The sequence below is a fragment of the Caretta caretta genome, chromosome 19 (genome assembly GCF_965140235.1).
Source record: "Caretta caretta isolate rCarCar2 chromosome 19, rCarCar1.hap1, whole genome shotgun sequence".
Lineage (NCBI taxonomy): Eukaryota > Metazoa > Chordata > Testudines > Cheloniidae > Caretta > Caretta caretta.
In genome coordinates, this window is record NC_134224.1 from 6137609 (window position 1) to 6162672 (window position 25064).

General features: G+C 58.7%; 1 protein-coding gene across 12 annotated transcripts in view; it reads right to left on the reverse strand.

Annotated features, from left to right (window-relative positions):
- The window catches only part of ADGRB2 (adhesion G protein-coupled receptor B2), a 101352-nt gene that overhangs the window by 43414 nt on the left and 32874 nt on the right, over positions 1–25064 (reverse strand). For 6 of the 12 annotated variants that reach the window (XM_048825679.2, XM_048825681.2, XM_075121379.1 and 3 more), the window contains 4 exons: positions 12982–13065; positions 9496–9660; positions 3968–4132; positions 298–462 (listed from right to left, as the gene is read on the reverse strand). In XM_048825679.2, coding sequence (XP_048681636.2) covers positions 298–462; positions 3968–4132; positions 9496–9660; positions 12982–13065 — 579 coding nt within the window. Of the gene's footprint in view, positions 1–297; positions 463–3967; positions 4133–9495; positions 9661–12981; positions 13066–22807; positions 23187–25064 lie in introns of those variants that run through there. The other 6 variants (XM_048825682.2, XM_048825690.2, XM_048825689.2 and 3 more) reach the window with 5 other exon arrangements.

Genomic DNA, 25064 nt, shown 5'->3' on the forward strand with positions numbered 1-25064 from the left:
GCAGGCGGCCCCCCCCCCAACACAGCACCGCTGCTCACACCCAGCTACCGAAAGGGGGCATTTACCCACGCAGAGGTGCTCCTACTCTCCCGCCAGAGTCCCTGTGCAGGGGTTGGGCCCCAACATGCCAGCACCTGCCACATGTGGACTAGTCTGCACCAAAGCAACGCCCAGCACGGTGTCCCCAGCTTCTCCGAGCTCTGACGCCCTCCCCGTGGCCTGTCCCAGCCACGCCGCGCCCTGCTGCGCCCAAGCCCCCTGCCCCCACACAGCGTAAGGAGCGCGCGTGAGCCTTACTTGGGCAGTTGGGGCTGATGCACTCCCTGGCGTCGGCGTGGGCTCCTTTGCACTCCGCCCAGCCGTGGCCCGAGAGGCTGCATTTGCGCGTGCGCTGCTGGGTCCCATTGGAACACGACACCGAGCACCGGCTCCACGAGCCCCACTCCAGCCACTGACCTTCCACTGCCGGGGAAAGCACAGGAGAGAAGGTGGTTAGTGCGAACAGGAGCTGGGGGGACGGGAGGCAGGGGCAATTCCTCTTGGCCCCGGTGTCCAGATCCAGGCACGAACCTCGTCCTCCCCTATCCGGTTATGAGCTTCGGCCACACATTGGCAAAGTGTGCATCACATCCCGCTCTAGTGGCTGGCCGGTTAGAGGGTAATGGCCTACTACTGCTGCCAGCTAACAGCTGCTCCTAGAGCTGAAACTCCAGCTGCCTGTGTTGTGGTGTTCGAGGTTCTGGGTTCACCTCCTGCCTCCCCGCGGTGGTTACGGTGCTGCCACCCAGGCAGGGGTCACCAGGACTCGGCCCGCTCCGGTGGCTCTTGTTCCCCTGCACGCCAACGGTGCTACAGTTCTGCAGAGCGCTGCCGGGTAACAGCCTGCTGCTCCCGCCGTGGGCTGCCAGTGCTTCCGGCGAGAGAGCCCCAGGCTCCAGCCACGGAGGGTGGGGGGCGCATTGCAGGGGGACTCTCTGCCTTAGCCCCAGGAGTGGTCCCGCTGCAGCGGCTCAGCGGACAGCAGGCCAAGACACACTTCGGCCTGCTCCCACCAGCTTCTTTACAGGAAGCACTGGGGGGTGGGGGTCTGTGGGCATCCCCAGGGTGACCCCGGGCTGAGACGTGTGAGCAGCATCTCCGCTGCACGGCAGAGCCGAGATGCATCCGGAGAGCGGAAGGATCCTGCCCTGACTACGCCCCCCCACTTCCCCCACACCAGCAGAGCAGGATGAGCCATGAATCCTCCCGCTAGCCCTTAGCAAGGCCCTTACTGGGGTGCAGAGCAGACGCGACTCCTCCCCTCTGCAGCTCCCGGTGGCGCTCCGACCCGGCATGGATCTTCCCCCGGGGGGGCAGAGGGGGTGTCCTGCCAGGCCCAGGTGGGAGGGAGCGTTAACGAGCCGCCAGGCAGCACCCGGGAGAGCTCCGAGCCCCGGCAGCCCAGAGCAGCAGGCTGGCTCTGCAGGAGCACCCGCAGGTCATCTAGGCCCCCGTCCGCCTCCTGAGCACCCAACTCCCAGCCCCTGGCCTGACCCGTGTCCTAAAACCACCACCATGGAAATGCAGCGGATCCGCTCACTGAAACCAGGAAGGAGAGAGAAACTAACTGACGTGGGGCTCGGGGATGGCCCTGCGCGCCAGGGGATGGATCTGGGAGACAGGCCCGGGTGGGGCAGGGTGGAGGCTCAGAAACAAGCGAATACGTTTCCTCCCCATCGCTCTCGATGCACTCCTGGCCCCAGGCCCCTGTTGGGATCACACAGCTATTCGCCCTCCCCACAGGCTGGTACCAGCCTGTCTGGCCTGTCAGCCGCCCAACAGGGCAGCGAAGAGTCAGCTGGCAATCTACTGCCACAAAATCAATAACTGGATGAGAGAGAGAGAGAGAGAAAGCGCTTCGGGCCAGTGACGGGGCGGGCAGTGGAGCAGGGCCCATCGACCCCAGCTGGGGCAGTTGTTCTTTGCCTCCCCTCATTCCCGTTTCCTCCTGCTGGCTCCTGGTGGGCACCGTGGGGCTCTGGGAGGGTTCCCACCCCGGCATGCCATGCCATCCCCCGCCCTGGGCCACTGCCCAGCTCTGCCCTGGAGGGAATTGCTCGTTAGCCCTGGACACAAAGCTGCTTACAAACGACCCACCTGCAGCCTGCTGGGTGCTACTTGTCAGCTTCCCCCCCCCCGACAGAGATGAGCGACACCCGCCCACCATGCTGGGTCAAAGGCAGAGCCCGGAGTGACCCACTGCAGCCCAGGTACTGTGGGGCAGCAACCCTCCACCCCTGGGCCTCTGAGCTAGGGAGACACCCTGGAGACATGAACAGCGTTCAGGGGGAAGAGCCCCCACATCCCTGATCTCTTGGGGAGTATCCCAAGGGGCCGTGTCAGGACTCAGCACGGAGGTGGGGGTTCCACAGAAAGGGGGAGCCCCTCGTCCTCTGCTCTCCCCCGGCCAGTGACGGGGCGGGCAGGAGTCACCGCTGACAGAGCTACACGCTGCCCCTCCTTTAAAGCAGCAGGCACAGATGGGGCGGCCACCCGCAGCCTCGCTGGCAATTTCACACCTCGGCTACGTCCACCGGCAGCCCCCGCCCGCTGGGGAGCTCTGGCTGCTGAAAGGGAACTGGCAGCAAAGTTCCCTGATGGGACAGGCCCAGAGCCCCCCTATGCCTGGCACCGCTCCCAGAGGGGTCTACTTACAATCTCAGCTGGCCCATTGTATGCTCCTGCCCCTATAGGGCCCCTTCTCCGAATCCCCACAGCTCCTCCCCCTTACTCTGCCCTATATGCCCCCTCACCCATCCCACAACTCCATTCTTGCCCATAGAGCTCTGCGTACCCACATCTCATGCCTCACTACAGCCCCATCACATCACCCTCCTTTGCCCTCACACCTCCCTCCTCCAGCGCCCCAGGGAACAGCTGTGGCCTCCCGGCGCGCACAGGGCCTGTGAGCTAACAAGCCAGGCTGGGGCATAGCACGATATGCCACCCAGATGTCTCACAGTCCTGTCTCAGGAAGACTCTGCTCCCGTTCCTCCTCCCCAGCCCCTGGGGCTCTCCCCCTCCCCACAAGGGGCTGGAATCAAGGCGACCCTCTGGGGACGCTCAGTGTATTTCACGTGCATCCCGCACGCACACAGAAATGTCACTTGCTGAGCCCACCGGGGCCCCGGCCGAGCTGCCACATGTAGTGAGATGGCTGCGTTTGCTGCTAGCCCCCGGATCACAGGCACTGGCCCCATCGGGAGCTGGATGCAGGCCATTCAGCCCCAGAGCTGGGGAACCTGGGCTTTAATGTGGGGGGATGTCTGTCTAAGCTGGAGTCACGTATCCCCCTCCCAGTCACCCCAGCCGCCCTCTTCGCTCGCACTCACACCTCGCTCCCCTGGGTCACCCCCCGCCGGCCTCATTCTGACCAAACTCCCGTCCGAGTCCCCTTCCAACCCGCTGTCCTAGCTCAGGGAAAGGAACAAACGGGCATGCCTCGTCCGCTCCCCAAATCATCCCTCTCCAGCACGACATCTGCATCCCGTGCCACAGCCCTATCAGTCCCCCCGCCCGCCCCTCGTGATCCCCCCACACACACACACGTTGCTCCCTGCGCTCTGAGCCTGCATGCTGGCTAGCGGATAGCTGAGGGGCAGCCGGGGGACGGAAGATGACCTCGGTACCAGTCTCTCTAGGCTGTTCCCAGGGCTCCCAGCCCCGGGGGGAACCTAACGCATAGGATCTCAAAAGGTCTTTGCCTTTGATTTCAGTCCAAGCTGGGAGCCTAAATACCTTTGAGGATCAGAGCCTAAGTGCCCTGAGACCGCCCAGGGACGGGAGCTGCCTTTTCTGAGCGTGGCGTGGGGCTGTCTCTGGGGGCGAGGCTACCTGAGGGCTTCGAGGGATGGCCAGGGAAGGCAGGCAAGCGGGAAAGCCGAGCGGGAAAGCGCGGAGGAGAAGAGCCAAGGAGCAAGTTACTAACCAGGGCAGATTGCGATATTGCAGGGCTTAGTCTGCACCTCGGGGCCCTCGCAGGCCTTCCCGCCGTGCTGCGGAGCTACGCACTGCCGGGTTCTCGTCCTGGCCCCTCGCCCGCAGGTCACGGAGCACAGACTCCACGGGGACCACTCCTCCCACAGGCCGTGCACTGCAATACAGCACACAGCAATCACGCCTCCGGCCCAGCCCGCGCGCAGCAGACGGCATGGCGGGGGACGGGGATTGGGGGCGCTCCGTCCCAGGAGTGCAGGCCCGCACCCAAAGCAGCGCCCCCACGGCAGAGGGAAGGCCTGAGCTGCTGCACTGAAGACCTGGAAGCACTTGTGAAACGGGGCTCAAATCCCACCGTGGCCAGGGAGGCATCACAACCTCGTTCTACGGGTGGGGAAGCTGAGGCACGGATCAGTGATGTGACTTCTCCAAGGCTACACAGTGAGTCAGTGGCAGTGCTGGGAACAGAACCCAGGAGTCCTGACTCCCACTCCCCTGCTCTGACCACTGGAGCGCTCCTCCCCCCCCGGGACTCAACGATCACAAGAAATGTTCAGAGGGCAAGGGGGCCACAGAGATAGCGGAGGAGCGAGGGTCTGTCTCCCACACAGCCAGGTCAGACTCTCCTCCAGTCCCTAGTCTCAGCCACACCCCCTAGTATAACCTCCTAGCTAGAGCACGTTAACCCAAGGCAGCCTTTTCCTTCGGGCTGGTTCCAAAGGCTGCGGTGGCAGTGAGGTGGGGCCAAGAGTGATTAAAAGATCCCAGTGAACGCTTGACATGGTGGGAGATCAGCAGACTCCAAGGCCCAGGGGATCTTTGGGTGATGGCCACCACACCAGGGGGTGAACCGGGGACCTCCTGAGCTAACCGCATGAGCTGCCACAGCAGAAGTCAGGACTCCTGGGTTCTATTCCCAGAGCCGCCACTGACTCGCCATACGTCCTGGGAGGAGTCACTTCACCTCTCCGAGCCTGTTTCTCTCGCTGAGCCTATAACAGACCCACATTCTCTGTGGGCATTGCACAGGGGTGGAGCTGTAAAACGCCCCCCACTGGGTTACAGCGGGCACCTAACGCCCTTCGGGCCTGTCTACACAAGAAACGAGCACTTATCTAACCTCAGGTGTGAACTGAAACCGATTTAGTGCAAGCTCCTGTGCAGACACCCTTAGTCCAGTTTCGCTTAAGTCGATTAGGAACAGGTTTATTTACGCCAAAATAACCTGAAACCAGAACAGCCACATGTGGCTTTGCTCCAGTTTAACTAAAGTGGTTTCAAAGCCTATTTAGATTAATAAAGCCTAAGGCTACAGGGGACCTCTGTGATCCTCTGGTCGGCCTTCCTGTGTAGCACCAGCCAGAGAAGTTCACTGAAATAAGTTGAACTAGTGGCACCTTCCCCTGCAGACAAGGCCTTGAAAACCTGAATGTCCGGCTGCAATCTGATGCGTGTGGATGGATCCACGTGGGACCCCACTGGCGACCCCAGGACCCTGCCTAGCTGTGAGAATCCGGTCACAGACTCCGATGGCAGGACCACACACTAATCGGGTCACAGGGTCATGGCCCGCTTGGGACTTATTAAAAAAAACATCTGATGAAATGAGTAAACATCTGATGAAGTGAGCTGTAGCTCACGAAAGCTCATGCTCAAATAAATTGGTTAGTCTCTAAGGTGCCACAAGTACTCCTTTTCTTTTTGCGAATACAGACTAACACGGCTGTTCCTCTGAAACCTAAAAAAAAATGGTTATTTTTCAAAATTCCAGTTTCTGATTTTTAAAAATAATTCAGGTTTGTTAAAAATAAAAGAGTCAACAAAGGAACTGAAGGACTTGTGGCACCTTAGAGATGAACTAATTTATTTGAGCATCAGCTTTCGTGAGCTACAGCTCACTTCACCGGACGCATTCAGTGGAAAATCAACATCCGATGAAGTGAGCTGTAGCTCATGAAAGCTGATGCTCAAATAAATTGGTTCGTCTCTAAGGTGCCACAAGTCCTCCTGTTCTTTTTGCGAATACAGACTAACACAGCTGCTACTCTGAAATAAAGGAACTATTGCACGGGGGGCGAGAGGGGGGATGCTCCTGCTCCTCCGCTGATGTTTATAGGGGTCTTGCCAACCACAGTGAAACCAATGAACCAAGGAGGGGAAAGCAGTGAAACCGACTAGATGCAAAGGGCCAAGTTTCCACTGGTTCAGCACCGGCAGTCAGAGCCCTCGTGCTTTACATTTCCATGGCTCCGCAGGCAGTTTCAACACCTCGCCCATCTTCAAAGCCTTTGCATAGCATCTTTAGTCCTCAGGGAAGTGAAGTGAGCTGTAGCTCACGAAAGCTTATGCTCAAATAAATTGGTTAGTCTCTAAGGTGCCACAAGTACTCCTTTTCTTTTTGCGAATACAGACTAACACGGCTGTTACTCTGAAACCTGAGCTTTCTGAGAATCAAACAGCAGTTGGGAGGGATAACCTGAAAGCTCCGGGAAGAGGAGGAGAAGACCGAGCCATCACTGAGCTAAAAGCCTTCAGCCTGGAGAAAAATCTCCTCCTGGACTAGAGGAGGGGACACAGCCCGCGTCAGCCCGTGGCTGGGGAACGCAGAGGAGAGTTATGACATGACAAGCAGACTCTTTCTGCCCACGCTGTCATTTTATGACAGCCAGGAAGCCCCCAAAGGGGGCCAGACAGGACCATCAGATTGGACTGAGAGAGAGAATCCAGCTGCAGGGAAGCAAAGGCCCTGATCCTGTAATGACCGTGGCTCCTTGAGCCCACCCGCAGCTCATCCGAGGCCACGGCAATAGGAAGAGGTCAACTCTCAGAGCAGCTCCTACCCCCGCCCCCACACAGCCCTCCTCTTGCTTGTGGGGATTGAGCCCATGACAAGACTGTTGGGTTTTTTATTCCACTAGCACTTGCAATGAAATGAAGCCAGGCTTGGCAATCAGACTGGGAAGATCAGGAAGGGCCAGAAGGGTAGAAGATGGGGAGGCCCTGTCTGGACTAGGATTCAAGGCGTGGTCTTAGCACACACCTGCTAACACATATGGCAATCTAGGGCGGACAATAAAAATAACACCGAGCCCTTTTCGGCCCTAGCTCCCATCATTATCCCCACTGTGTCGAGGGGGAAATCGAGGCAGAGAGCTGGGAAGTGACTTGCCCAGGGTCACCCAGCAGCGGAGCTGGGAATAAAATGAAGGTCTCCTACATCTCAGCCCAGGGTTCTACCCACTAGGCCACACATGCCAGGCTGACTGAATTAAAGGCCAGGCTCCCCAGTCCCCAGGCTGTAAGTCAGCCAGTTTAGCACGTGTGAAAGGCTCTCGCTTGTAAGGTCACACCTCAGTCCCTGGCCTGGACAAGGCCCCTGGGCAGGTGGCTGAATGAGGGAAAACACCGATACCACTCACAGGTCTGCAGCAGAACCAGTGTGGTGCCTAGCGTCCTTCCCAGCCTTGGAGCCCCAGACCAGCCAAGGCCAGCGACATGCTGGGCCCAGTCCTCTCAGCTGACGTCTGTGGGAGCGGAAGATGCTCAGGACCTGGTCTGGCAATTCAAGGGGCTCCCCGCGCTGCTGGCCACTGAGCCTAGGGGGACCAGATGTCCCGATTTTACAGGGACAGTCCCGATTTTGGGGGCTTTTTCCTATATAGGCACCTATTACCCCCCACCCCCATCCCGATTTTTTACACTTGCTATCTGAGCCTGAGCCGAGATGGATCACTGAGCTGGCTGGGTGCGTGTCAGGTAGGGAGACTTGCCCCTACTCGGGAGAAGCTGCCCACCTCTCTCTGAGCTCCCAAAGACAACACCACCCCGCGGGGCGGCTAGGCTAGCCCAGTACGGAGGCAGGGGGTCGGGTGGGTCTGTAGTCGGACGGCCAGCCCGAGCCGCCACGGACACAGGGCTGTTTTTGGCACCTTCGCTCGAGCAGAGCATGCCTGGACACATCTACCCGAGCAGGGAGTCACCCTCCTGGCTGCTGTGTAGACATGCCCTGAGTGTAACAGCACAAGGCACAGGACCAAGATGTCCCTGGCAGCCAGGGAACCTCCTCCCAACGGGCTGGCCATGCACAGCCAACACTCCAAGCTTCATGTGCCGGCTACCTGTGCTCTAACCCTGCAAGCCGGTGCCGGGGACACGGGAGCTACAGGCCCCGTCCTTCCACGCCACCGCATGCACCATCTCTATGGGATCCAGACAGGCGCCGTCCTCCCCCGATTGAATCCCTCCTTCTACCCAGGCAAAGACTCGTTCCCTACCCTAAAATACCTTCCTCCCTGCTGGGGGCCTGTGTGGGGCATTTCCCGCAGCAGAGAGACACCACCTGGCAGGGGATTGCTGAGCGCTTTGGCCGGGTCGCCAGCCCTGGGAGTTTCAGTTCGTGCCCAGGTTCAGCAGGGGAGAATCAGGGCACGCCTGGTCCCTGCCTCACTCCCCACTCGGGGGCTCTGGTTCTGTCCTGTGGGTGAAGGGAGCTCAGCCCCATGGCACTGCCTGAGCCTGCAAGCAAGTGTCGCGATGGTTTTTGTGGGTGCCTGTCTCCACTCGGAGCTGGGCTGAGAACCCACCTAACTCACCGCACCAACGTCATCATCAGGATTATCTGCTTAGCATATCAAGATCCCGGCTGGTCAGCGTAACGTTAGAGATAAATACACCACGCTCACACATGTCAGCGCCTCGTGCGTGAAGCCAAGGTTCAGTCCTACAGAGGTGTCCCCTGGGGGACAGGATATGGGCTACACCCTGCGTCCTGCACGTCTCTCGCTCAGGCCAACGGATTAACTACACTGGTGTAAATGAGAAATCACTTCTCCTTACCACGACAGAGTCACTCGGGATTCACGGCAGCATGAGCCAGCTCAAAGCCCGGTTCCGCATCCCCTTTGAGAGCTGGATCGGGATCTAACCCCGCCCACGCTGCACTGCCCCAGGACAGAATCCCTGCCCCGCGCCAGCACCTTGTGAGGGGCGGGCCGGGGTTTGGTCTCACATGCCCCAGGTCAAGTGGCTGTCCTGGAGCCAGTGGCGTTTCACCCCTCCCCGACACAGCTGAGATCAGGATCCAGTGGGCGGATCCCAGAGCAGGAAACCAGGCGTAGAAAGGACAGGAGTTTCTCACTTGGCCCTTAGGATGTCCTGCTGCTGCTCCCCCAGGCAGGATGGGAATGGCTCACGGGGAGGCTGGGTCCCCCATGGGAGGGTGGTGTGGGGGCTGGGAGAGAGACCATCACTCCAGCTCAGGAAGGGGGAAAGAGAAGCCTAGGGTCACCCCGTCCCTGCCATCCTGATCCCCACAGCTCACCTACCTGGCAAGCTGACGCTCACTGCAGTCTGGGACGGGTGGCTTTGCACATCCTAGCGATACAGCATCTCTGCACCCCCATGGGGCCAGTTTGTGCCCGTGGCACAGCCGGTGGGTGAGAGGTGGGGGCAGGGGACCCTAGTTATGAAATGGAACCAAGTGCCACAACTCCCCCCTCCACGCTGCCAGCCCCCCTGTACCTGGGCAGGTGGCTGTGTTATTGCATATCCGCGTCTCCCGCAGCAGCCCGCTGCACAGCGTCCCGTAGGGAGACGAGACGCAGGAGCGTGTGCGCACCTGAGAGCCCTGCCCGCACGTCAGGGAGCAGACGCTCCACTGGGACCACTCCTCTGCAGCGGGGTCTCCTGTGGGGAGAGAGGGAGAGACACGCGTTGGCCAACCGGCCTCTTTCAAAACGCAGTGTGTCCCCCAGCCAGACACAGACACGCACACAATGCCCAATTGGCCTGCGGAACTCACTGCAACATGCTGTCATTGAGCTTAGCAGGGTTAAAAATAAAGGGACTGGACATTTATCTGGAGAGCGAGAGGAGCCAGATTTACACTGGGGAGGCTTAATAAAACACAGGAGCTTTGGGAAGGAATCAAAGCCCTCCTGCCCCAGGGCTAACCTCTAATGGTTCTAACTAATAGGGGTCAGGAGCGAATTTCCCAGGGGGCAGGTTATCCCGGAGCTGCAGGGTTTATTGCACCTTCCTCTGAAGCAGCTGCTGCGGGCCAGTCGGAAGCAGGACACTGGGCCCTGATCGGATCCAGTCTGGCTCCGTTCCTAGGAAAGCTCCATGGCCAGTGGCGGTTGGGCTGGCAGGCCCAGCAGCTGTTTGGCTGCGTGGGCCCAGGGCTCCATTTCTCTTTCTCCCGTGAGCAGGTGTGATATTGACATTTACAACAATCCGACTCTTATTAAGCTTGATGATCCGTTTGAAGTTACTGGACAGGCCAGCAGTAGGGATATCCATTCAAATTAAGAGTGAACGTACGCAGGAGGCCTGGGAAGGGGATTATTATTTGCTGGAGACAGAGAGAGCGGAGATTAGCTGGAACGGGGCTCCCAGCAAGGTGCTCACACACTCAGTCAGAAATTAAAGGGTGGGATAGAATTTTGAGCTGTTATTACCCATTACAGGCTGGGTCCTGCTCTCAGCTCCGCCGGTGTAAATCAGAAGTAACATCACCGAAGCCAGTGGAGTCAGCTAGTGAAAATCAGCATAAATACTGACCTCAAAGGAGCTGCGCAGATTTACACCAAGTGACGATCTGGCCCGCTGACCTCAATGGAGCTAGGCCAACTTACTGGGGATCTGGCCCACTAGATGCAGGGTATCCGGTACACCACCTGATTCGTTCCATGGTACTTGAACGCCAGTGTGTTATCTGGCACGGTTTATTATCGTAGGGTTGCTGGTGAACAGTGGGGCTGTGCCCTTAATTTACTACAACTGTAACAATCCATGGCACCTTGGCAGCATTTTTAATCCATGTATCTCAGTGCCCATCGGCTTGATTATCAGTCGTTTGTTATTGTAGGGTTGCGCGTACGCACCACTTTGTTGTTATGAAGCTCCTAGGCAGGAGCGCTGGGGCCGGCCACACCACTGCAGGGCTGGACGCTGGTTTGTTATTGTCGGGTTGCCAGGGCCGCACACACTCTTGTAGTACTGTAGAGGTTCCCGTCCCAAACCGGGAGCTTTAATTTACCACAGGTCAGTGCATGTTCGCGCAGCATCAGGTTCTGTTCAGGTCTCACAGACAGCGAGACACCCAGACAGTAGGATAAGGACCCAATCCTGCTCCCAGCAAAGTCAATAAGTTTGGCTGCTGACTTCCACAGAGACAGGACTGAAAGGGGCAGGGAGGTGTCTGCTATAGGACAGCAGGGCTCTTCTGCGGGCCCAGCGTGTTGGCAGGCATTGATCTCACTGGCAGGGTGGGGGACTCGTTAATGCCAACCTGAGTACAAGGAGGACGAGCAGGAGCCAAGACAGAGGAAGTCCTGCGAGGGAAAGCTGCTCCTGCCCCTACCAAAGCCGGCTGCAAACCCCCCCTTGGATTTCAACAGGGACAGGATCAGGCCCCTACATGGGAGCGATCTCCAAGCCGTGGGCATGGCAGTATCTGAGATCCGCAAGCCAGACTCACTGCACCCTGATCACTCCTGCCGATTCAGGCTCCATCCAACTTGCCAAGCACAGAGCAGCCCACAGCCTATAAATCCGGGAGTGGGCAACAAGAGGCGCTCAAATGACCCCGTTGAATTCGCTAAATAAATACGTTTGAACTAAACAATTAACAGATTTTTTTTTTCACTCCTCTAAGGAAGGTGCAAAGAAAATACAGACATGGAGCAAATTAAGTGGGCGCACGGGCTGGGAACAAAGGAACTCGCTCCATCTCCAGAGATCGCGCAGGGCACATGTAAATGGAAGCCAGACAGTTGTTTTTAAACTGTCAGGGTTTTCTCCTTAATTAAAACGCACAGAGCTATCATCATCCCCGGGCTGATTTATGGGACAGCCCGGTGGAGAACTGGCTTCCCGTCACACACAGCCTGCTGCAGAGTGCCACTGAGGCTGGTCAGTTTGGCCCCTGCTCCATCCCAGAGGTGGCTGCCTTACAACACTTAGCATTAATGTTCAATGAGCTGTGCAGACATGAGCTAATTATACCTCACTGCAGCCCTGGGAGGGAGGGAAACAGTATCGCCCCTGGGTATTTTCTTGGTTTTACACATGGGGAACTGAGGCAGAGGGGCAGCGGCCCAGATCTGCAAAGGTACTAAGGTGCCTAATTCCCAGAGTGATGTGACAAGGCCACACAGTAAGTCAGTGGCAGAACTGGGATTAGAACTCAGGGCCTCCTGCTTTTTTAGAACCACCAAAGGGCCCCAATCAACAACAAGGCCCCATTGTGCTGTACATATTACTATTCATTGTGTTTATTATGGTACTGCCTTGGGACCGTCCAAACTCATTGCGCTAGGCGCTGTACATACGCACAGCGAGACAGTCCCTGCCTGAAAGAGCTTACCATTTAAACAGCCAAAGGGTGGGAGAAAGGAAGCCAATGGGAAACCGAGTGCAGAGAGATGAGGTGACTTGGCCAGGTCACTCAGGAAGCCAGTGGCAGAAAAGGGAACTGAAGCCAAGCCTGCTAGAGCCCAGTCCAGTGCCCAGCACAATGGGGCCCTAGTCTCTGCCTGGGACTCCTAGTAATACAAATAAATCATCATCACCATTAACCCCAAACCCCGCCTTGCTATCCTTCAGGGCAGGTTGGGTGGGGCCCTGGCCCTACCGTCTGGCTAGAGAAGTCCCACAGAGCTTGGCTCTGGGCCAAGCCTCGTCCAGGCCCAGCAAACGCCACCGGCAGCTGCTGCGTTTGCTTGGGGGCTGGCGGCACTTAGGGAAGGGCCGATGATGCTGGAACGTCTTCCCCAGCCTGCGGGTAGATTCGTTGCCTCCAGGGGAGGCTGCAAGTCTGTCCATTTCCCCCAGATTTCCTGCAGGAAGCACACACCTGTGTGTGTCCGGACAAGATGGCCCACAGGGACCGGCCAGCATTGTGCAGGGTGTGGTACTTCCCCAAGGAACTCGCGCCCTGGCTACCCGTCTCCCGGTTTAAACGCACCGCCTCACCCACAGAACCTGCCCTCCCAGCACCGTTACCTGTCTGGGCCATATGAACCCCGGGTTCGTCCGCCGACCGCGGCCACTGTGTTTTCACCTTCTGATTCTCTTCCACGTCATCGCCTGAGAGGAGGAGAGGGAGACACTGGTGAGAGAATGTGGGGGGGCGGTGGTATCTGTGTCCTGGCCTACAGGAGTCTGGGGCTGCTACAGGGGTCTGTGCGGGCTGCTCACGGCAGACCTACACTGGGGGAATCCTCCCCACCCCAGTCACTTGTGGGACCTTTACGCCATGGGACTGGTGGCCAGAACCGTATTAGTATCCCCATTTTACAGACAGGGACACAGGAACAGAGAGATTTCCATGATTTGTCCGCGGTCATGCAGTGAACAGGGGGCAGTGCTGGGAAGAGAACCCAGGAGTCCTGACTGCCAGGCCTGTGCTCTCGCCACTAGACCAAAGGCCTATGTGCTTCTCTTAATGGTTCCTGATTCTCTCGCCCTCTTCCCCTGCTGTCAGCTCCTCCCTCCCCCAGCACACAGGCCTCGCTCTCTCAAACAACTCAGGGTGCAGGTGCTGGGCTGGGCAAGGGCAGACAGGCGGGGAGCAGGCGAAGCCACCTCCAGATCTCCGAGGAACCGTTCCTGTCCCCACCCGCAGACCTCGCAGCTTTTGCCCTGGCCAAGGAATTGCAGTGATGTGTGAGCCTCTAATACACAGCAGTACACTGCCCTCTGCCTCTGACCGCACTGCCTCACTGCCGGGCACTGCCCCCTGCTGCAGCATCACTGCGCCCAGCCTCTGACCTCACTGCCAGGCACTGCCCCCTGCTGCAGCGTCAATGCCCTCCACCTCTGACCGCACTGCCTCACTGCAAAGCACTGCCCCTGCTGCAGGATCACTGCGCTTGGCCCTGACCTCACTGCCGGGCACTGCCCCCTGCTGCAGCGTCACTGCCCTCCGCCTCTGATCGCACTGCCTCACTGCAAAGCACTGCCCCCTGCTGCAGCATCACTGCACTCTGCCTCTGGCCTCACTGCCGGGCACTGCCCCCTGCTGCAGCATCACTGCCCTCCGCCTCTGACCACACTGCCTCACTGCAAAGCACTGCCCCCTGCTGTAGCATCACTGCACTCTGCCTCTGGCCTCACTGCCGGGCACTGCCCCCTGCGGCATTGTCACTTTGCTCAGCCTCTGACTGCACTGCCCACTGCAGGGTGCTGCTCCCCCACTGCAGCGTCACTGCTTTCTGCCTCTGACTGCACTGCCAAACCCTGCCCCCTGCTACTGCATCACTGCGCTCTGCCTCTGACCGCCCCGCCCCACTGCAGGGTGTTGCTCCCACACTGCAGCATCACTGCATTCTACCTCCAACCACACTGCTTCACTGCAGGGCCCTGCCCCCACTACCCAAGGCATGCAGCCTGCATTGCAGTCCGCCACCCACTGCCTCGTGTTGCCATTGAGCAGCATTCACAGCATCCCAGTCCATCACCTCACTGCAGATTCTGCCTGGCACACTCTCGCTCCATCCAGCTCTGAGCTGGCACCAGGGCAGGCCCAAGCAGCGGGGGTTCCGGCCGGACTGGGCTGGGTTAGCCGGGTGCCATGGGTGGAGCCATGGAACAGCAGGGGGGGTGGGCACAGATGCAGCTGCAGAGCTAGAGGCGTGGGGGAGGACGAGGCCTGGAATAGCAGGGGGAGCTGCGGGGCCAGACTGCGATGCATTGGCAAGGTGGTGTTACAGGGTAGGGCAGGTCTGAGATGCACCCACCAAGCCTGACTCTGGGCAACAGAGTTAGTCCCCTGACACTTAGGAGACCCCATGTTAAAATAAACCTTCCAAGAGAAGGCTGATCTTGCCCCTGCCGAGCGGGGCTCCCTTCCCCCTCGGGGTGATTCGACCCTTTGCACCGTCTAGTTCTTTGCTAAATCCCTTTGCGGATCCCTGCGATTTCATCTGGTTTGCACGCTTCCCTCTGGAGGCCAGGCAGCCGGCAAGGCTCATTTCTGGAACGGGCAGCACCCCCGTGACCTAGAGCCACCGTGCAATGGATTTAAGGAGCTCCCATAAGCACATCCACTCTGGAAAGCAGGCACACCACTGCCCACTTGGCCGGCCTGCTGCATGCTCGTGGAGTACTTCACTGCGGTAGCACCGGGAGGCCCAACGGAGAACAGAACTCCTTTGTGCAAGGCGCGGTACACACACACCCAGCCAGAGATAGGTCCAGCCCTGAAGAGCTTAACAATACACAAAGGGTGGGAGGAGAAGGGGAACCATAGAGAGCAAGACTTGCCCAGGTCAGAGACAGGAAGAGAACCCAGGAGTCCTGAGGCCCAAGCCCTGCCCACTGGGCCATGCTGGGCACATGTGGCAGCCAGACCCTGGGCAGCATCGTCGCAGCCTTTGCAAGGGGCAGGACGAGGATGCCAGCAGCACACAGGGTCTAGTGACAAGAGCTATAGGTGTCGTTCCACACACCGGCGAGCTCACACAGCCCCTGCAATGGGGAGCTGAGCTGATCGCTGACTGGCTCACAGGATTTACTATGCACCAGGGCAAAGCAGATAGCAAATGCTACGGAGGCAGGATGCCCGGGTCCCCTGCTTGGATGCTGGGGGCCCGGGCAGGGCCAGGCAGAACCTGGCCCCAGCTCTGTGGTGTTCCTCCCCCAGCCCCTGTCGGCGAGTTTTGCAATACCAGGCGCGACGCGGCTAGAGGCAGGTGCACAGTCCAAGCACCTTCCTCCTGCCACGTCCTTGGACGCACAGAGCACATGCCAGGAGAGGGCCCTCCTGCCGGAGAGAGCCGAGCGCGCGGCGTTTCACAGCCTAGCTAGCACCCTCCTGCAGGACCCACGTCCAGCAGCCGGAGCACAAGAGAGACGGACGGGAGGCTGGGGGGGGGGGGGGGGGATCCACGTGAAAAGCCAGCGAGAGGCACGGCTGATTCCGGCCTCGTGGTGGACAAGGCTGCAGTGGCTGAGGCCCTGGGAGTCTGCGTATCCCCCCCGCCAGCAGAACACAGTGCTCCCACCCCCCCGCCCCAACCACGCCCTCCAGAGCCGCGGCCAAGCCAGGAGCCTTCCACCACTTCCCTGAGAGAACCACGTCCTGTCGGCCCTGCATCTCCCCAGCAGCTAATGTCACCTGGGGCCTATATTCAGCTAACATTTTCTTTTGCTCAATTTCACCCAGGCCCCCTGTTGCATTCCTCCCTCCCCCACCCCCAGGGTGCGCACCCTTTCCCCGAGCCCCCTAACAGCTGGGCCTCCCTCCTCCAATCTCAGATCACTGTGAGACTTTGGGCAGCTTCAGGCCTTTAGCTGCGACCAGCCGGGGAGGCTGCCCTCAGAGTGTCAGCTCGGGCAGTCTGGGGGAGCCAGGGGTTCCCCTCGCCCAGCAGGGCTGGAGGAAATGGGCCTACTCACGAGGGCTGTGCAGCGGATCCCTGCAGCCGAGCTCCCAGAGAGGCGCCTGGGACGTTACTGACTTGAACTGGGATTGTATAGAACAGTGTTGCAACCAAGATCCTGTAGTGGCGCCAAATCGTGTATAAAGAGGGTCAAACAAGGCGTCTAAGACGAGGTGATGGTTGGCTGGTTCGGATTATGCTGTCTGTTTGCGTGAATCATTTTTGTATTTAAAGATATAAGTTTTGGCTCTCTACTGTCTGTATTCCAAACTAATGCTATGCTTCTGGGGGACACCCCAGACAAGCTGGTGTCAGCTCTACCTAGCCTGCTGGATGGCCCATTAGGGACCATCAGCTACACAACTGACCCACTGAGAGAAGGCAGACTCGCCTGGGGACTCAGCCAGGTGTGCAGGGACCTGCCTATGGACAGAACTCTGAGGTGTTTCCAGGCCATGTGAGGGGCAGCTTGTCTTTGGGACAAAGAAAGAGACCACATGGCAAGAGACTATACAAAGCTGCGGCAGCTCCTCCATCTTGTCTTCAGTCCTGCTTCTGACCTCTGGAGGGACTTTGCTACACTGAAGTTTTGAACCAAGGACAGAAAGACCCATCCCAGCTGTGGGTGTTCTCCAGAGACTGGATTTGAACCTGCCGTTTATTCCATCACTGCTACAAGCCTGAACCAAGAACTTTGCCATGACTGTATGTCATTGATCCCACTTAACCAATTCTAGCTCTCATCTGTATCTTTTCCCTTTTATGAATGAACCTTTAGATTTTAGATTCTAAAGGATTGGCAACCGCGTGATTTGTGGGTAAGATCTGATTTGGGGCTTGGTCCTTTGGGATCGAGAGAACCCTTTTTCTTTTACTGGGGTATTGGTTTTCATAATCATCTGTCCCCATAACAAGGGACACTGGTGGAGATACTGGGAAACTGGAGTGCCTAAGGGAATTGCTTGTGTGACTTGTAGTTAGCCAGTGGGGTGAGACCAAAGTCTGCTCTGTCTGGCTGGTTTGGTTTGCCTTGGAGGTGGAAAAACCCCAGCCTTGCGCTGTAACTGCCCTGCTTCAAGGAATCGGTCCTGAATTGGCACTCTCCATTGGGTCCTGCCAGAACCAGACTCGTTACAGCGTCGCAGCAGAATTCAGCTCAGACTGAGCAGAAGGGATGCGGGTTGGACTGGGGTGAGCATCTAAAGGGCTCCCATGTTCATCCTCTATAGATCCCGGACCCCCCAGCTCTTCCCTGCACCGGTCCCCTGCGAGCGAAGGTCAGCAGGCAAGGCGCCAAGCGCTGGGATCCCAGCCTCGCAAATGCCCACCTGCCCCCTCTGCGAGCCCGGCCCCTCATCACCCACCCCGTGTGCCCCGCTGACGCGGCAGCCGAGAAGGGGGCCGCGCCCGCCCCGGTTTGATTTGATGGCAGTGTTCTTCGCTCGCCACCTGACAGATTGCTGCAGTGAGGTGCCACAAATTGATGGCTTGGCTCACCAAAAATAACAAGAGATCCATCAAGGGTGCTTAGCGTGAAATTAACAGGCGTGTGGATGTGCTCATCAAAGACGCATGCCAGCCACAGGAGCGGGGGCACCTTTGACTCCTAGGCCCCCCCCCAGCTCTCCCACCCCCCCCAACTCCTTATCCTTCCCTCACACCCTCCCTCCCCCACCCATAGGACGACAGCGGACATCTTGGGGAAAGAGTCTCCTCTCTGTGCCACGGCTGGTGGATCCCTGCGTCAGCCTAGAGAGGGGGGAGCCCGCAGACAGGACCGCATTCCCAGTGCAGGGCTCCCTAGCACAACTGCTCCCTCGACTGCAGGCCTCAGTGCCGGGAGCTCTGCTGAGCAGACCCCCTGAGCTACACGTGCGATGCCACAAGCTGGCAGCAGTAGTAGGCTGTTATACTCCTTTGTGGAGCAGCCGACGAAGAGTGACATGGCACTCAGCCAGCATGCAGCATGGTTCTTTCCCAGCAGAGGCCTGCCTGTGTAGCTAATGCCAGGTGTATGGGGGCACACAGAGCCCCCCGGCTTCTCCCCCGGCCGTTCTCTGAGCAGGGTACTTCCCTCTGTGCAGCTGCAGGGGGCAGGGGGATACTAAAAAGGAGTCCCCCGTGAACACACATGTACACAAAGCACACACGCAGATGCACAAACACACACGCTCCAGGACATGCACTGATGCATGCACGGACCCACACACACCAACACATACAAACACGCTCAGACACATGTGCAGGCCACCGTACTGGCTCTAACAACCTCCTCCCCTCCCACCCCGAATGGATGCTCTGGGAGGGTTTGCAAGGCCATTCCCTGCACTGCCCAGCCAGCTAATAGGAACCAGGCAGCGCCTGGTGGTTTCACTCGGTGCAGAAAGCTTTGCTGAGCCCCGTCTGTCAAGGGGAGCGTGCAGGGGTGCTCCCCTCCTGTTATCCCATCTGGCCCAGTGCAGGGAGGTTGGGAGAGGCTCTCCGGCAGTGGCTATTGCTTTCTGCTGTGTGCATCTGCCCGTCTGCGGCGCTCCCAGAGCATGGCTCTGTCACTGGCCTGCAGATGCTTCACGCCACCGGAAACAAACAGCAGCGAGCTCCGGCGATGATATTGACCGGCATGAATATCACAGATAACGGTCCTGTGCAGAGACGATTGGAAAGAGGAGGAACCCCCCCCCCCCCGCTTCCAGAACTCCTGTTAGGCTCCCAGCCGCTGCCAGTGATGGCCCTAGTGCCACCACCCTGGAGAAGCGGGCTTCCAGCAGCGAGACCTTCCCCACAGCACCGCCCTGGCAAGGCCGGCTGGGCGTGGAGTGGTGCCCACTTCCTAGCAGCAGTGCCCCAGCAATGGCAGCTGAGATTAGTGTAACGTGAATTTCCTCCCAGCAGTGCCCTGTGAGAACAGGGCAGCAACAGAGGGCAGAATTGGGAGTGAATCCGTTCCAAAGCCCTCCTCCCCAACCCACACACCCCCACCAAAACTGGACTTGCCAGATGCCCATTGCGGTGCCTGTCCTATACCCACAGGAGAGGGACCCTTGGCCTCCCCCACCCTGCCTCCCCACGGGGCGGATGCTGCTGCTAGGTGGATTAGGCACCCGTCTTGTCAGTATCTCTGCTGTGCATGAAATACACTCAGGCCGCTGACTGTGCTGATACTTATTGGTGCCATAAAGGGACCCAAATTTACTGACTGTTGCTTCCGACTCAATCTACTCCGTGCCCCGGCGCGTCCCCTTTGGAAGGGCTCAGGACACACGAGCAGGGAGCGTCCGAAGATCTCCCCAGCTCTGGGGAGTTGGGAGCAGCAGACGGGGGGACTGGAAGGTGGATAAAGCCACCAGCTGAGGGAGAGTCCCACGGGGGGAGTGCCGCTATGCAGAGCCAGCCACCCGCTTCCCCACTGGAAATGATCAGGAGTTATGAACGGTGCAGCGAGTGCCCAGAACAAATAATAAATTCACAGGATATATGAGGGCACTTTCCCCACTTACGTTGAACAAAGAAACCAAATTCAATTTCCTTTGGAAAGTACTAAATCCCGGGCTGTCGCCTTGCAGAGCCTCCCGCGCCAGGGAACCAGCCCCACCTGTCCCCTCCTTCTCAGGTCCCTTCCCTGCCACATCCGACTCTCATTCCCCTTGCTTGGGCTTTTGCCAGCACAGCTCTGTACTTCGGGTCTCTGGCTAATGGTTCTCAGTGGAGCCACCTGTCTCCTCTGCCGTTCTGCCCTCAGAGCCACGGAGTTGGGTCCTGGGAGTGAGGGAGGGGGCTGTGCCAAGGACAGCACTGGCAAGAAAGAAAGAAAGAAAGAAAGAAAGAAAGAAAGAAAGAAAGAAAGAAAGATGAGGGAGGAAGACCAACCGAGAGAACCATTCCTCGAGTCATCTGCTGGGGCCCTAATTTCTCCACGGGGTGTGAGTAACAAGCAGAGACTCCCATGCACACAGGAAGCTGGAAAGCTGGCCCAGAGGAGCTGGCAGGAGGCCCTGGTGCAGGAGCACATGGTGACCCCATGGCAGAGCCTTGCTCCATGGGCAGCACAAGGCGAGGAGCAGAAGGGACAAGGCCCCACGGGAGACGATTGGGTCCCAAGTTAGGAAACGGCAGCAGATCCTTCCCCAAATCATGAGCGAAATGACCCAGCTGCCTCTGGCAGGGCTGGCATCCCAGCCTGGGAGCAACAATGCAGGCACCTTGCATCGGGGCAGCCAGCACAGAACTGGTCGGCCACAGGCACCGCCATGCTCACGAGCCGGAGGAACTACCAGGGACACCACGGCAGTGAGTCTCCGTCATTTTGATCTAAATAGTTTAACATGCAGGGAAATCACATCCCCAGCTGTGGATCCCCATCCACATCTCGGCTAAGTTCATCCAGCCTCACAAATCTCTTAGGCAGATCCCAGTGGAAACTTGGACTCTTCACATCCTATCTAAAGCAATGGGACTGTTAAACAGCTACTGCGCTGCGCCCCAGAGGTGGCTGCATTTCAGTGGCAGGAGAAGCCACAAGATTTCTCTATAGATTAGAATGGATAGACAGAGGGGAGTTCGAGTCTGCTACCCTGAATTGATGGGGGAGGTGGCGTATTGCAGGGCGGAAGTCAGCCATCGCGTATAAGGAGCTAGAAAACGCCAGGCAGAAGCAAAGGAAGGTAAAAGGGTGCAAAGGGGGAGCGATCCCCCGGGACTCTCCAGCTGCTTTGCCCCGATACACGGAGCAGAACAAACACAACGTGACCGTGATCGTCCACGTTTGCTTAACGGAAACCCCGGCTGGGCAAGGGCTGCAAATACCCTCACGCCACGAACAGCCAGGGCTGCGATTGGAACAGACACGACAATGCACCCGCAGAGGGCCTCCCCACCGACTTCCGTGCACCGCACAAGCCTCCCAAAAACTGTCCCCCCAGACTCCCCCAGACACAGGCCCCACAGCCCCCCCAATGAAGTCCCCCAATGCACCCCCATAGAGCTCTTCCCGACTCCAACCGCCCTGCACACTCACCCCCACATGCAGGACCCACATTGAGTGCCAAGCACCCTGCTCCAGCTTGGCTCGCTCTGCTCCCCGCAGGCAGGCCCAGTCCGACGGCTTTCACAACAGGCCCCTTCGTGAAGTGCTGGAGCCAAGAGGTCTCTGCCTGTCCCCCACATTTATCTCCATCTGCCCCCTCCTGGCTTGCTCTGCCTGGGGCTTTCTTTAGTCATCAGCTTCCAGGAAAATCCACTCTTTTCACCTCACAGGGGTGTGTGTGATCACTGGACAATCTGCTCCACCGTGCATTTAGCGGTGTGTTGGGAGTACCTCTCCCAGCCCTTCAGACCAGCTCTGTGCAGCTCAAAATCTGGGCTCTCCCACCAGCAGAAGTGGGTCCAATGAAAGATCTTACCTCCCCCACTCATCTCTGCTCAGAGGAAGGCAGAGAAGCACTTCATGCTGACACCAGAGTGATCCCCATAAGAAAGAGGGGAGAGGGCAAGTCAAACACACACCCTGGGCTCCCCTCACCCTCCCCACGGGCTAACGCTCCCCCAGGAAGGAGGGTGACTGAAGACAGAGAAGAGCTGGCAAGCTGCCCAGCTGCTAATGGCCTGTTCTCTTGGGCACCCGGAGATACTAAGACCCGGGGCCCCACCGCTCTGATCATCTAGCCTGGCTACCCAGGTGACACAGGCCAGAGCAATTCACCCGGCGACTCCTGCCGCCCCGGCAATGACCCTCCGCAGTGATGTACGCGATGGACAAAGCCGAGCGCGGCTGGCCAGCCTAGCGGGAGATCTGTCTGTCGCCTTATCCAGCCTGTCGTCGGGGTATCTGAGCCTCTCCTGCCCAGCACTGCAGGTATCCTCACATCCCCTCTGAGACAAGCCAGTATCATCACCTCCTCTTTTACTGATTGGGAAACTGAGGCAGGCATCGAGCCAGGAATTGAACCCAGTCACACGGGTCCCAGCCCACGGCCTTGCCCGCATGGCCTTTCTTCCACCACCAGTACCATGGCTTTGGCACCTTCCCGGGGATTGCACCAAGCCCACCCCATCAGGATACGTCTCCCTTTGGTCCGTTCCATCCGATCATCCACCCCCCAGGCCCGGCTGCCACCTGCCCAAATCTCACACGCTTCCCTGCTTGTTCATCGCCCTTCCGAAGCCAGTTCCTGGCAGCGTGGCGGTTGCCATGGCTACCCGACAGCTTTCAGCCACCTCTCGGCAGCGCTGCGGTCTCCCACGTGGGTGGTGGGACTTGGGGGGCGGGGCGGGAGGACAACTGCAACCAGCTTCTTCCAGCGGGCTCGGCGGGATAGCGCCCAGCAGGATTCGCACTCAGCGCTCTGCCCCCCACAGCATGCGGGCCCCGCAGGCGCAGGGGGAAGTTTGGTCTCCCCAACCGAGATGAAGGGCTTCGCGTCCCAGGCTGCTGGGAGTGCATGGCCCACCTGTGAGCCTGGACCAACAGAGGAGGCGGCTGCAGGGGGGACCAGTCCGGCATCCTCTCCATCACACCTCGCCGCCTGCCCCTTCTACGCCTCCGGATTGGCGCCTCCCCATTTCAGCAGCAAGTGAACCTGAAAATTCAGAGCAAATCCGAAGCAGAATGCGCCGCGCTGGCTCCGAGACGGAGCCGCCAGAAACACACCGGTCCGTGTGGCTGGGTGGCTGAACTAGACACTGGCCCAGGCTCGCTCCAGGGAGCCCTGGCCCGGGAGCCCTCCAGGGTTAGCAAACCCAGCTCCGTTCTGCCTGGTTCAGCTTCCACCCAGGGCACTGCTGGGCTTCAGTTCCCATGGGGACTTTCCAGCGGCCCCAACCTCTGTGCAGATCTTTGCCAATCGGGGCTGCTGTACAGGGCAGGGCTGGGGTCCCTTGGCAGCCCCTTCCCCCCGCCCCCCCGCTGGTGATGCTTCTTTTGCAAGCACCAGTGTTTTCTCACCGTGGCACAGATCCTGACTGTGCTCTGGAGGGAGGCAGCCGTGAACAGCTCCAGGCGTGGTCACAGCTAAAATCCCCCTCCCTCCCCCCCCAATCTCACACTCACACTCGCCCACAGCCTCTGGGCTGGCACGGAATTTGCCAGGCTCCTAGGGATGATAAAGCTCCGTGCAAACGTGGGCAGCGCACGGATGCCGGAAGGAAGCGTGTGTATATGCATGTGCATTCACAGCAGAGTAAGCGAGCGGGGGGGGGGGGGGTGCACGCCCACGTGCAGGGAAGGCTGGCAGAGTTCACATGCAAGTGTGTCTTTGTGCTTGCCCAGGAAATGAAGGCCTGCAGCAGATCCTCCACCGAGGGCCTTCTGCCCTGACACAACAGCCCAGACCCATCCGGGGACGGGGCATAACCAAGGAACGACTCCGCTCACCACCGAGCACCGCCCCACAGCTCTCTGAGCCAGTTTCAACCCCCTGCCCTGCACTGAGCTCCGGAGGAGCCAGGCCTGGTCCCATCGGGAGCAAGCAGGCCGGGGGGAATGTGTGGCTCTAACTCCCTGGGGGAGGCCTGATGAGATCACGGCTGGGCCTCTGCCAATGCTGAATAAAAGGCCCAGCATTCAGCCCCACAGCCCAGCCTGCCATGGAGAACCTGAAAGGCAAACAGGGGGCTATTCTTAGCAGTGTCTCCATGAAGCCAGGACTTGGGGGGATGCCAGGTGTGAGTCCCGGCTGGGGCAGGCTAGGGCCCCCCCCCGCAACCCACCACCTTCAGCGAAAGCCGCGCTCGGGAACATCAACAACTCTGTCCTCTCGTCTGCCGCGATGCTCGCTGCTTCTCCAGCCAGGCACAGGCAGGCTTCCCGCTGCAGGGCACTGGAGTGAGGCCGGCTTCTCTGTCGCCAGCTGTGGCCTCACACGCATGCACACAAACTCATCACAACCACACACACACACACACACCCTTTTCACATGCTTGCTGACACTCTAACAACAAGTTGGAGGTTTATCAGACCTAGCACATCAGTAGCTGTTCTCTCCCCAGATTAACCCGCGTCTCTTGTCAGTTCCTGGATGCGCTGCCCCCTGCTCTCTGATTGTGCATAAAGAAGATCCTGTGCATTTGTGTTTGTGTCCAGGTGTGTGCCTAGTGCACAAAAACACACACAGCCGTGAGTGTCTGAGTGTGCATGAGACCGTGCACGAGCATACAGCCATGAAAGGGAAGTGCAGAAGGCAGAGGAGAATACGCACAAGCACATGGGAATAGAAATACCTGCAGCAGCAAGCCAAAGAACACCCGAGGGAAAGCTGGGATGTGAGCGACAACGCGCACAAGCATGCAGCTATGCCAGGTTGAAGAACGTGCACGAGAGTGAGGGAGCCACAGCATGCACAAGTTTGCAAATGTGAAAAACGGTGCATTGCGTGCCAGTGCGCAAGAGTGAAGGATGTGTCTGGGACAGCGTGCCATGCCATGCACAGGTGGGCTAATGTGAAAGACGGTGTGCAATTGTGTGAGAAAGAAGAGTGCGTGTGAGCGTGCAAGAATGTGAGGGCGAGATCAAGCACACACGCGTACACGAGCGTGCGGGAACGTGCGGCGCTCCTAGAAAGGTGGGAGCCCTGATCCATCCATAAGCTCTGTATGGCAGAGGGGCTGCTGAGCTGCGTGAGAAGGGAGGACAGGGTCACAAACCGGGGATTCAGGACAGGTGTGCGAGGGACGCAGTGGCACTAAATGCCAATGCCCAGCAATATGCCA